Raw genomic sequence first — 13,344 nt, 5'->3', positions numbered from 1 at the left:
TTGCTGACGTCGCAGCATTGTTGGAACAGGGTGGCCGTCCACCAACCATCCACTACTCCATCCATCTGGACCCTCCAGGGTTGCACGGCGCTCATCAGTGAACAGGACTGTTTGAAAATTAGTCTTCATGTATTTTTCTGCCCAATGCAGCCGTTTCTCCTTGTGAGCATTGGTTAGTGGTGGCCGAATAGAAGGTTTATGCACAGTTGCAAGACTCTGGAGGACTCTACACCTTGATGTCCGTGGGACTCCAGAGGCACCAGCAGCTTCACATATCTGTTTGCTGCTATGTAATGGGATTTTAGCAGCTGCTCTCTTGATCCGATGCATGGATCTGGCAGGAATCTTCCTCAATGTGCCTTTATCTGCACCAACCCGTCTGTGCTCTGAATCAGCCACAAATCTCTTCATAGTGCGATGATCACGCTTACGTTTTCGTGAAATATCGAATGTTTTCATCCCTCGTCCAAGGCATCGAACTATTTCACTCTTTTCAGCAGCAGAGAGATCCTCTTTCTTCCCCGTATTGCTTGAAAATGGTGCTCTGCTTAATAATGTGGAACGCCGTCCTTTAGTAGTTTTTCCTCAAATTGGGCTCACCGGCCAATCTAATTATCACAGGTGTCCCAGATTGTTTTCAGTGATCAAAAGAGCCCTGACACACAATGCCATCCATGAGTTAAACTGAAAAACAAAATATTTCATCTTTGTGACACTTAAATAGAATTTGCATAATAATTTGGAACGCGGTGTATATCAAACCACTATTCCCACCAATGCAATGGGAATCACTGCATTTACATACAATTCCAGCAGGCATAAGTGAGGGTGACAGAGCAGGAGTCCTCTGGCCTGTCAGTCAAGATTTGATGTCATGGTGCACCAGAGATCAGAAGTCTCCTGTCAGTCCAGATATGATGTCATGGTGCACCAGAGAGATCAGAAGTCTCCTGTCAGTCAAGATACGATGTCATGGTGCACCAGAGAGATCAGAAATCTGCTGGCCTGTCAGTAAAGATATGATGTCATGGTGACCGGAAAGATCAGGAGTCCCCTAGTTGTCAGTCACGGTATGATGTCATGGCCCATCGGAGAGATCAGGAGTTCCCTAGTCGGTCAAGATAGAATGTCATGGTGCACCAAACAGATCAGAAGTCTCCTGGTGTCAGTCACGGTATGATGTCATGGTGCACCGGACAGATCAGGAGTCTCCTGGTGTCAGTCAAGTTTTGAGGCCACGGTGCACCGGACAGATCAGAAGTCTCCTGACCTGTCGATCAAATTAGTGGGCAAGATAGACCAGGATTATGAGATGCCCCCAGTCCCCCCACTACAATGAGTGGCAATGTAAAAAAAAAAAAAAAAAAAAACAACCCACCTATGTTGGAGACTACAATGGAGAAGGTCCAGCAGCTGAGCAGGCAGTGCAGGCACAGTGGCCACTAGTCTAACACAAGATGTGAGGGACACAGAGCCCTGGAAATTCTGCATTCAAAGGACTGATCAGTGGTTGCAGCTTTGAATGCAAAAAGACCATAAATGGCAGGGACCAACTTTTATATCGCCAAATAAAACGTTCTACCTGAGGTTCAGATTTTGCTGTTAAAGTGGTTGTAAGCCTCAGACATGAAATATGAACAAAGCATATCCCTCTCTAGTGTGTACTTGTCTCAATTAAGATTACCAAGTATCATTTCTTTCTTCATGCATCAGCATGAGTTGCTTTGGACAAGTTTTCCTGACACCAAGAGAAAAATGGTGGCAGGGGAGAGACCTCCAGCGGAATGACAACCACAGCACTGTTCCTGTGTGCTGTCTGGAGGGGGTGGGGGGGTGTCCCTTCCCTCCAATCAGCTCTCAGAGCTCTCCTCACTGAGCTCTGCAGAGTGTAACTTCTGGTTACTAGAAGCCTAGGCTGCATACATGCAGTGCGGAAAATGCTGCAATTCCTGCACGTTACTGCATTTGTGATCTAATGGTGGTTTCAATACAAAGAGACACCTCAAATGGATCACAAACGCAGCGCGGTTTTGCCTGCACTGGATCACATGGTAAAAGACGACCTTGCGATCCTTATTCAAACCCCTTCAAGTCCGGACACTTTTACCCCCTTCCTGTCCTGGCCAATGTTCAGCGCTATCACACGTTGAATGACAATTGCGCGGTCATGCAACGCTGTACCCAGAAAAATTTTTTGGCATTTTTTTTTTTTTTTTTTTAGACAGACAAAACTTAATTTTGGTGGTATTTATTCACCACTGGGATTTTTATTTTTTTTGCTATATAGGTGAAAGTCCAAAAATGTTTTAAAAAAGGGTTTTTCTTATAAAATTTTGCAAATAATCTTTCTTCATAAATCTTGCCCAAAATGTATTGTTATCTTTTTAGTGAAAAAAACCCCCAAATTAGTTTAACCAAAAAGTATAATTTTTCTAAATTTTTTTTTTACATCTTTATTGATATATATATATATATATATATATATATATATATATATATTTATTTATTTTTTTTACATACTGTCACCCTATCAGTACAGTGTTACCATAGTGACACTGTACTACTTGTGGGGGGTTATGAAGATTTTTTTTTTTTTTACACCGATTGCTTTTACACCCAATAAAGGCTGTAAAATCAATCATTTCTCCTCTCTGGCTGCATTCCTGCAGCCACTGAGAAATACTGTGTGAGCTGTGATTGGTCACAGCTTGTCACATGGTACAAGGCTGTTGTGAATAGCCCTGTACCATGTGATCTCTGTGATCATTCACAGATTTCACACATAGTAAGCAATGATGTCAGAAGTGACATCTTGCTTACTACTCTTAATGTGATCACTGATTGGCCAATCAGTGATCACATGATCAGGACCTCGCACAGAGGTCCCGTACAACAATCGGTGTTCCACTGTGTCCTCCGGACACAGCGGGCACCGGATCGCAGTGCTGTGCGCTCCCATGGAGCGTGCACAAGCAGGGAGCGGGGAGGACGTTTATAAACTTCCACCCGCTCCTGCACAGCTCCCTCATACAGAGGTCCCGTACATCAATCGGTGTTGTGATCACAAGCAGGGGGCGGGGAGGATGGTTATAAACAGCCACCCGCTCCTGCACTGCTCCGGCCGTTTATATACATAGGCCGGATGGGAAGTGGTTAAAGCAGCTCCATAAACGGTCCCCGCATGTCTTTGGTGTGACCCAAGCCCATTCAAAATGAATGGTCTCAAATCAGACCACACAGAAATGTGGTGCAATTCCTGTGCAAATCACATGCAGGCTATAGTGTGAACCGGGGCTAAAGGTTGACCGGTTCCTCCCAGTCAGGGTTCTCACCTCGACATTGCTGACCCGAACTTCTGCATTATCCTTCTCCGCTTTCAGCTCCAGCTCCACGTTCAGGAGGGCAATCTTAGGAGACTCGTACTTCTTGGGCTGCATCTCAAACCCGGCGTAGGAGAAGGTCTTCTTGAAGGCGACTCCGGCTACCAGATGGGAGTCCTGAACAGAGAGGTTCATTATCGAAGTGATCAAATTGTACAAACAGCACGCTGTACCTGTGAGCCGCACTACACACCTCCAGGGCGCCTCCCTGCACCTTCTTGATGCCGATCATCTTCAGCTGCAGCAGTTCATCCAACATGGACACGGCATCCACCACCATTTGGGCGAAGAAGTCCTTTTGGAGTGCGATGAGTTTGGAGCTCAGGGCTGTTGCAGCGCATTTCTCCAGCAGGCTTCGCTGTTCACTGATCATGAAACCCAAATTAGATAAGAAACACAAAACACCCAACAATGGGGTAAGATTGATAAAAACTGGAGCGTGCAAAATCTGGTGCAGCTCTGCACGGTAGCCAATCAGCTTCTAATTTAACCCCGTGATGCCAATCGCACACAAATATGCACCCTCTTGCTATCTGGGCCTCAACGCCGAGTGGCAGGATTTTTGCGTGCAATTAGAAAATACATGTGCTGAAAGCGCGCCCTGCGCGCTCCCAGCACGTCAGTGACTCACGGGAAGGTCCCGAACTCCCCTTTCGATCGGGACCTTTTCCGATCATGTGACCACAATGATGTCGAATCACGACCCTAAAACCCCGCCGTCTTAAACTCTTAAAGTGTCGGGAGGCACCGGCGAAGTGGTTAAAGTGGAGTTCTACTCACCCTGTCAAAAAATAAAAGTCAGCAGCTACTGTAGCTGCTGACTTTTAGAAAACAGCCACTTACCTGCCCCACGGTCCCATGGTATGTCCCCCGCAGCCGGTTTCACCGGCCGTCCTGTACTCCAAGAGGCCGGCATCTTCAGTGTGGGCACCCAGCTGCGAAAGCATGCGGCTTCACAGCCGGGTACCCACTGCGCATGAGCGAGTAGTGCTGAGCTTCATGAATGGTCCTGTAGTAGTCTTCTGGGACCTGTCACGTTGGGGGGGAGGGTCGTCACCTTTCGATCACTGGAAGTGGGAGCGGGTACCTGTCAAATTCGGGTGCCAATCCTTAATGGGGAGCGGGGGAGCAGTCCTTAAATCAGAACTTCCCCCTTTTGGGTGGCGCACCGCTTTAAGGATGTTCAATTAACCTTAGACAAAAAAACCCCAAAAATACAAAAAAAAAAAAAAAAAAAAAAAACTAAGCTGATTGGCTACCATGCACAGCTGCACCAGATTTTGCATTCTCCAGTTTTAGTAAATGAGCCCCCAATGTCACATTTCATAAGAGCATTCCATGATACTCACTCTTTATCCTCTTTCTTCACTGTGACAGCAATCTCTTTGATTTTAGCGACTGCCTAAAAGAGAACAGGAGAGCAGAGTGACGCACCCATCCATTGCACCTGCTGCGCACTTTGTGCAGGAATTGGAATATTACCCTCTTCCCACCAGTAGGCCATTTATATATTGCCCTATGTACACTCTCTGAGCTGCAGCGCACGCCCTGCATGCTCCCAGAACAGGCACCGACGGGAACTGGACAGCTCCTGATGCATACTAGCGATCAGGTGGTGTCCAATTGAGTGCCAGCCAATCACAGCAGTCACATGACCCAAGTGCCCGCCTCCCAGGATTTAAAAGCTCTTGAAGGGCCGGGAAAAGATGAAGTAACCACTCAGGAATATTTACCTGCCCCCTTCATGACCAGGCCATTTTTTGCGATACAGCACTGCAATTGAACGGTTATGCAGCGTTGTGCCCAAATAAAATTTACAAAAATGTATTCATACCCCTTGACATGTTGTCATGTTACAACCAAAAATGTAAATGTATTTTATTGGGATTGGATGTGATGGACCAACACAAAGTGGCACAGAATTGTGAAGTGGAAGGAAAATAAGAAATGATTTTCAAATTTTTTTACAAATAAATATCTAAAAAGTGTGACGTGCATTTGTACTCAGCCCCCTTTACTCTGATACCCCTAACTAAAATCTAGTGGAACTAATTGCCTTCAGAAGTCACCTAATTAGTAAATAGAGTCCACCTGTGTGTCATGTGATCTCAGTAGAAAAACAGCTGTTCTGTGAAGCCCTCAGAGGCTTGTTAGAGAACATTACTCTGCATGTGATCACTGATTGGCCAATCAGTGATCACATGATCGGGACCTCGCACAGAGTTCCTGTATGACGATTGGTGTTTCACTGTGTCCGGAGGACACAGCAGGCACTGGATCACAGTGCTGCACGCTCCCAGGGAGCGCGCACAAACAGGGGGCGGGGAGGCTGTTTATAAACGTCCTCCTGCCCCTGCACTGCCACCGTCCGGCCGTTTATATACAACGGCTGGATGGGAGGTGGTTAAGTGGTAAAAATGCTTATTTTTAAAGCTGAAGAATCACGCACATATATAAAACCCTCCCTCAGGATGTCCAAAAACTTACAGGTGGTGTGTCCTGTTGTGCAGCATTGTGTGGATTTGCCTGCACTGTTGTATCATCCATTCAAAGGGATCTTAAAATGGGAAGTCTATAAGTCCCATCTGCCACTGCAGCAGTGCCAATACAAAGGCAGTGACATCACCAAACATAGTCCCTTCCAACATTCCCTGCAGTCCCATAACCATAGGTGCTTCCTCTATAAACACCAAGGACTGGGGGGTGAACGACGCAGGAGCCTGGGCACTGACAACATTGCTCTGACGGAGCAGATGACGTCAGAGATGCTCGGTAATCACTGGGCGCTGGCGGGTAATTACCGGCCGAGACCCGGCGATTGACAGCCGCGGATGGCTACATACACACACACACCAATCTAACTGTCAGGTCGTCGGCATCATTCTCAACTCCTTCCAACAGATCACATCATGACTGACATGACAGGTACTCACCAACTGTGTGGCGGTCCGGAAGGCCCTGATGATGATCTGTGGGTGCAGCCCCTCCTCCACATAGTTCTTCACTTGTTTCAAAAACTCAGCGGCGAGCAGTGTGACAGATGTAGTTCCATCTCCGACCTGAAAACACAATGAGACACCTCAGAAACACTGCAGGACCACCGCAGTCATTCGCAGTTTGTTGTGTATGGGGATGTGTAGCTGCAGACCGGATAGGGTGCCCATTCTGACCCGTGTCCACAGCGCCTACAACAGGCATGTGAGGATCACAAGTGGACCACGAACGGATGGGGGGGCTCATTCTGACCCGTGTCCACAGCGCCTACAACAGGCATGTGAGGATCAGAAGTGGATCACGACCAGATAGGGAGCCCATTCTGACCCGTGTCCACAGCGCCTACAACAGGCATGTGAGGATCACAAGTGGACCACGAACGGATGGGGGGGCTCATTCTGACCCATGTCCACAGCGCCTACAACAGGCATGTGAGGATCACAAGTGGACCACGAACGGATGGGGGGGCTCATTCTGACCCGTGTCCACAGCGCCTACAACAGGCATGTGAGGATCAGAAGTGGATCACGACCGGATAGGGAGCCCATTCTGACCCGTGTCCCTACAACGGGCACATAAGGATCAGATCTAGACCACAGAGCAATGGAAGAAGGTGGCCTGGTCTGATGAACCACGTTTTCTTTTACATCATGTGGATTGTCGGCTGTGTGCGCGTCACCGATGGCGCCAGGATGCAATATGGGAAGAAGACAAGCCGGCAGAGGCGGTGTGATGCTTTGTCTAGAGCAGGGGTGGGCAACTGGTGGCCCTCCAGCTGTTGTTGAACTACAAGTCCCATGAGGCATTGCAAAACTGACAGTTACAAGCATGACTCCCAAAGGCAGAGGCATGATGGGCCTTGTAGTTCACCAACAGCTGGAGGGCCACAGTTGCCCACCCCTGGTCTAGAGGAGTCCATGCCTCAATGGGTCAGGGCTGCTTGGGTGGCAAAAGGGGGACCTACTCCATATTAGATGGGGGGACCCAAATATTAGACATTTTCTGAAAGCAAACACCATCGAGAACAAAATAGTTGCAGTTCCAATTTTTTATGTCACACGATATTACCACAAAGGTCTGGGAAACGCAAAATGTTTGTGTAAAAACACACAATGAAGTGAATTTAAGGGCAAATGCAAAAAATCACCCACATTTTTGGTAAAATATAAAAGATGAGGTGGGGCCAAGTAGATACCCAACATGCCAAACCCTAAATTTGTTTGCCCCTGTGAAATGGCGACAAATATATTTTATTTTTAATATATTTCCTATAGGCGACGCTTCAAAAGCCCCTACAGTTATTACCTTCTGTACCCACATTTTCCCGATGTAGATTGTAAGCTCCATGATCAAGGCCCCCCCTGTTCCTCTTGTATCGAACTGTAATTGTTCTCGCTATTTACTTTGGATAATACTCTGTGTGACGGGAGTGACTTTGGCTGGGGGGCCCATGGAACACAGCTCACTTTGGAGAGGTGAGGAGACCCCTGTCTCAGCTCCCCATATCCCTTTTATGTGCAAGTCACCCTGTGCCTGTAAGGGGTGCAGGGTGAGATGTCCTGATATTGTGTAGACATGTCTAGGTGGGGTGTGGGGGGTTGTCATTGTTTAATGTCATGTGGTTGCATCCCATTGTTCTATTGTGTTGGCTCTGAGGAAGAGGTTGTGTCCTCGAAACGCGTTAGTAAGTTGGTCATCCAGGGTTCCATCGTAGTTCCAGACTCAGATGTTGTTTGGATCATACATCTTGTTCAGTTTGACATGCCTGTGTTATTATGTCCATTGTGAGTATGATACCTATTTTTGTTTCTTTAACCACTTCCAGACCGGACACTTTCCCCCCCTTCCAGTCCGGACACTTTCCCCCCCTTCCAGTCCGGACACTTTCCCCCCCTTCCAGTCCGGACACTTTCACCCCCTTCCTGACCGGACACTTTCACCCCCTTCCTGACCGGACACTTTCACCCCCTTCCTGACCGGACACTTTCACCCCCTTTCAGTCCGGACACTTTCACCCCCCTTCCAGACCGGACACTTTCCCCTCCTTCCAGTCCGGACACTTTCACCCCCTTCCTGACCAGGGCAATTTTCAGCTTTCAGCGCTATCACACTTTGAATGACAATTGCGCGGTCATGCAACACTGTACCCAAATGAATTTTTTACCATTTTTTTGAGACAGATAAAGATTTATTTTGGTGGTATTTATTCACCACTGGGATTTGTATTTTTTTTGCTATGTAAATGAAATGTCCAAAAATTTTGAAAAAAAGTGTTTTTTTTATAAAATTTTGCAAATAAATAATATTTCATCATAAATCTTAGCCAAAATTTATTCCGTTATCTTTTTAGTAAAAAAAAAAAAAAAAATCCAAAATTAGTTTAACACCAAAAATTATAATTTTTAAACATTTTGTTTTACATTTTTATATTTTTACATACTGTCACCCTAGCAGTACAGTGTCACCATGGTGACACTGTACTACTTGTGGGGGGTGATGAAGATTTTTTAACACTGATTGCTTTTACACCCATATAGGATGTAAAAGCAATCATTTCTCTTTCTCTCTGTCTGCATTCTTGCAGCCATTGAGAAGTACTGAGTGAACTGTGATTGGTCATAGCTTGTCACATGGTACAAGGCTGTTGTGAATAGCCCTGTACCATGTGATCATTCACAGATTTCACACGTAGTAAGCAATGTCGTCAGAAGTGACATCTTGCTTACTACTTTGCATGTGATCACTGATTGGCCAATCAGTGATCACATGATCGGGACCTTGTACACAGGGAAGGACACAGCGGGCACCGGATCGCGGTGCTGCGCGCTCCCAGGGAGCGCGCACAAGCAGGGTGCGGGGAGGCCGTTTATAAACGGCCACCCGACCCTGCACTGCCACCGTCCGGCCGTTTATATGCAACGGACGGTCGGGAAGTGGTTAATAAATTATTTTAACCAATAATGCACTAGGTCGGAGCGCCCTTTTTCTGTTTCTCCATTTGTATCCATTGTTCTATTGTGTGTCTTGCTTGGGAGCAAACTATTATGGGATGTATGTGTTTGTGTATTGGCTTGGTGGGGGGGGGGGTGTCTGCTGATGTCTCTTGTTACTGGGTGAGTATTGCCCCGCCCTGTGTATATATCTTGTATCTGTGTTAAAATAAAGGAGCCGATTTCCTGATTTATTTCAAGACTGGTCTTGTATGGCCAGCGGTGGTGTCCGTGGATCTGTGTTCGGACAGGGAAGCGGAGACTAACGGAAATACCCTAGTGCAGTCAGGGTCCGGTTCCGTCACACTCTGCTATATAAATCCTGTATAACATATAGAGGCACATACAGTATGTAGCAGTTCGGTATGACGTCCACCTACATGCTGTCAGATATGTGCATACTGCTGGCAGCAACAAGTTAATAGCATTTGCTCAACCAAAAAAATAAATGAGACACGGATCTGGAAAAAGCATGCAGCAAGTGAAGGCATTAGAGGAACACAGATCTGATAACTGGATTTTTGTGTCTCAAAGTGCTGATCTTTAGAACTGACACTCAGGAAAGCTCAGCAATGAGGGGCCCATATTTCAGCTTTGATGGGCACCACAGAAGCCACCATATAAAAGTATCCCGCGTGTCACGGGAGTGAGAGAGAGTTCACCAACTACAATATTTCACAAAATGACTAAACTTGGCTGCTAATGAGGAAGAACTTTTTTTTTCACAGTCATAAGAATTTGTACCACAATCACGCTGTGCCCTCAGACTGTAGTGGGGGGTGGTTTTACCTCGGCGTCCTGCGACTTGGCGATATCCACCAGGGTTTTGGCAGCGGGATGTACCACGTCCAGGAGTTTTAGAATGGTGGCGCCATCATTAGATATAGTGGCCTTACCTAAAAGGAAAGCAGAATTTTCAAACATGGCCTCTGCATCCGATACAAAGAACTGCAAAAACTTTGGCCTGTTCATCATTTTTAAATGTTCCTTCTGTTTCAGATTTTCATGCGAACATTTTCTGTCATTATGAGAAAAAAGAAATTTAAGTGGTTGTAAAGTCTGAGATTTTTACCTTCATGCATTCTATGTATGATGGTAAAACCCCTTCTGTGTGCAGCTTCCCCTCCTAACACTTACCAGAGCACCGTCTTGATCCAGCAATGTGCATGAGAGCAGCGGCTCTCTCGGGTCTCCCCCTCCTCATTAGCTGAGACAGCACTGGGAGCCATTGTCCCTGATGCTGTCAATCACATCCAGTGAGAGTGACACAATGACAAGAGAGCGAGGGCAAGGTGGGGACGGGCTTTATGGGGCCAAGCAGTGACTGTGTGACGAGCCCACTTGTGTGCCCCCATTGAAAGCTGCTTACTATGGGGGCACTTGGCAGGAGGGAGGGGCCAGGAGAGCCAGCGGGGGACCCGAGAAGAGGATGATCAGAGCTGCTCTGTGCAAAACTACTACACAAAGCAGGTTTGTTTAACCTCTTTATGAACGGCAACCCGCTCCTGCACTGCTCCCGTCAGGCAGTTTATGTACATGGGCTGGACGGGAGCTGTGCGGGAGCGGGTTGCCGTTCATAAACGGCGCCCACATTTACAGGCTGTGTGCGCTCCCTGGGAGCGCATGGCACCGGACACAGCAGAACACCGACCGCTGTACGGGACCTCTATGTGAGGTCCCGATCATGTGATCACTGATTGGCCAATCAATGATCACATGAATAAGAGGTCACAAGAGGTCGCTTCCTGACATCATTGCTTACTACGTGTGAAATCTGTGAATGATCACAGAGATCACATGGTACAGGGCTATTCACAACAGGCTTGTACCATGTGACAAGCTGTGACCAATCACAGCTCTTATTGTATTTCTCAATGGCTACAGGAATGCAGCCAGAGAGCAGGAAAAATTTATGGGTGTAAAAGCAATCAGTGTAAAGAAAAAAAATTAAAAAAAAAAAATCTTCATCACCCCACACAAGTAGTACAGTGTCACTATGGTGACACTGTACTGCTAGGGTGACGGTATGCAAAAAAAAAAAAAAAAAATGTAAAACAATTTTTGGTTATAAACTAATTTGGGTTATTTTTTTTTTTTTTTTTTACTAAAAAATATAACTGAATACATTTTGGCCAAGATTTATAAAGAAAAAATATTTGCAAAATTTTATATGAAAAACACTTTTCTAATTTTGTGGACTTTTTCATTTATATAGCAAAAAAATAAAAATAAAAATCCCAGCGGTGAATAAATAACACCAAAATAAAGTTTTTCCACTCTCAAAAAAATGCTAAAAAAATTCATATGGGTACAGTGTTGCATGACTGCGCAATTGTCAAAGTGTGATAAACCTGAAAATTGACCCGGACAGGAAGGGGGGGAAAGTGTCCGGACTGGAAGGGGGGGGGGGAAAGTGTCCGGACTGGAAGGGGGGGGGGGAAAGTGTCCGGACTGGAAGGGGGGGGGGGGGGGAAAGTGTCCGGACTGGAAGGGGGGGGGGGGGGAAAGTGTCCGGACTGGAAGGGGGGGGGGGGGGGGAAAGTGTCCGGACTGGAAGGGGGGGGGGGGAAAGTGTCCGGACTGGAAGGGGGGGGGGGGGGGAAAGTGTCCGGACTGGAAGGGGGGGGGGGGGGGGGGGAGTGTCCGGACTGGAAGGGGGGGGGGGGGGAAGTGTCCGGACTGGAAGGGGGGGGGGGGGGGGAAAGTGTCCGGACTGGAAGGGGGGGGGGGGGGAAAGTGTCCGGACTGGAAGGGGGGGGGGGGGGGAAGTGTCCGGACTGGAAGGGGGGGGGGGGGAAGTGTCCGGACTGGAAGGGGGGGGGGGGGGAAGTGTCCGGACTGGAAGGGGGGGGGGGGGAAGTGTCCGGACTGGAAGGGGGGGGGGGGGAAAGTGTCCGGACTGGAAGGGGGGGGGGGGAAAGTGTCCAAGTGTCCGGACTGGAAGGGGGGGGGGGGGGGGAGTGTCCAGACTGGAAGGGGGGGGGGGGGGGCGGGAGTGTCCGGACTGGAAGGGGGGGGGGGGGGGGAAGTGTCCGGACAGGAAGGGGGTGAAAGTGTCCGGACAGGAAGGGGGTGAAAGTGTCCGGACAGGAAGGGGGTGAAAGTGTCCGGACAGGAAGGGGGTGAAAGTGTCCGGACAGGAAGGGGGTGAAAGTGTCCGGACAGGAAGGGGGTGAAAGTGTCCGGACAGGAAGGGGGTGAAAGTGTCCGGACTGGAAGGGGGTGAAAGTGTCCGGACTGGAAGGGGGGGAAAGTGTCCGGACTGGAAGGGGGGGAAAGTGTCCGGACTGGAAGGGGGGGAAAGTGTCCGGACTGGAAGGGGGGGAAAGTGTCCGGACTGGAAGGGGGGGAAAGTGTCCGGACTGGAAGGGGGGGAAAGTGTCCGGACTGGAAGGGGGGGAAAGTGTCCGGACTGGAAGGGGGGGAAAGTGTCCGGACTGGAAGGGGGGGAAAGTGTCCGGACTGGAAGGGGGGGAAAGTGTCCGGACTGGAAGGGGGGGAAAGTGTCCGGACTGGAAGGGGGGGAAAGTGTCCGGACTGGAAGGGGGGGAAAGTGTCCGGACTGGAAGGGGGGGAAAGTGTCCGGACTGGAAGGGGGGGAAAGTGTCCGGACAGGAAGGGGGGGAAAGTGTCCAGACAGGAAGGGGGGGAAAGTGTCCAGACAGGAAGGGGGGGAAAGTGTCCAGACAGGAAGGGGGGGAAAGTGTCCAGACAGGAAGGGGAGGAAAGTGTCCAGACAGGAAGGGGGGGAAAGTGTCCAGACAGGAAGGGGGGGAAAGTGTCCAGACAGGAAGGGGGGGAAAGTGTCCAGACAGGAAGGGGGGGAAAGTGTCCAGACAGGAAGGGGGGGAAAGTGTCCAGACTTGAAGTGGTTAGAAAAAAAAAAAAAAAATTTACAATCACTTCAAGGTGGAAGTTCATCTTTTCATAAACAAGAAAGAGGTGAACGCCATACACTTTTGCCGCCACTTCCTCTTTGG

At 48.4% G+C, this 13,344-nt stretch overlaps 1 protein-coding gene across 1 annotated transcript in view; it reads right to left on the bottom strand.

The window, feature by feature from the left end:
* LOC149433075 (T-complex protein 1 subunit eta) overlaps positions 1–13,344 on the bottom strand; it is a 33,313-nt gene that overhangs the window by 11,325 nt on the left and 8,644 nt on the right. Inside the window, exons 3-7 of the mRNA XM_089664684.1 lie at positions 10,154–10,260; positions 6,314–6,439; positions 4,730–4,782; positions 3,574–3,745; positions 3,333–3,497 (exon numbers count right to left, since the gene is read on the bottom strand). Coding sequence (XP_089520810.1) covers positions 3,333–3,497; positions 3,574–3,745; positions 4,730–4,782; positions 6,314–6,439; positions 10,154–10,260 — 623 coding nt within the window. The remainder of the gene's footprint in view (positions 1–3,332; positions 3,498–3,573; positions 3,746–4,729; positions 4,783–6,313; positions 6,440–10,153; positions 10,261–13,344) is intronic.

Source organism: Staurois parvus, unplaced genomic scaffold (assembly GCF_062004578.1).
Source record: "Staurois parvus isolate SC_StPar_1 unplaced genomic scaffold, SC_StPar_1.0 ptg001989l, whole genome shotgun sequence".
Classification (NCBI taxonomy): domain Eukaryota; kingdom Metazoa; phylum Chordata; class Amphibia; order Anura; family Ranidae; genus Staurois; species Staurois parvus.
The sequence above is the reverse complement of the archived record's forward strand: the minus strand, read 5'-3'. Positions and strand labels throughout refer to the sequence as shown.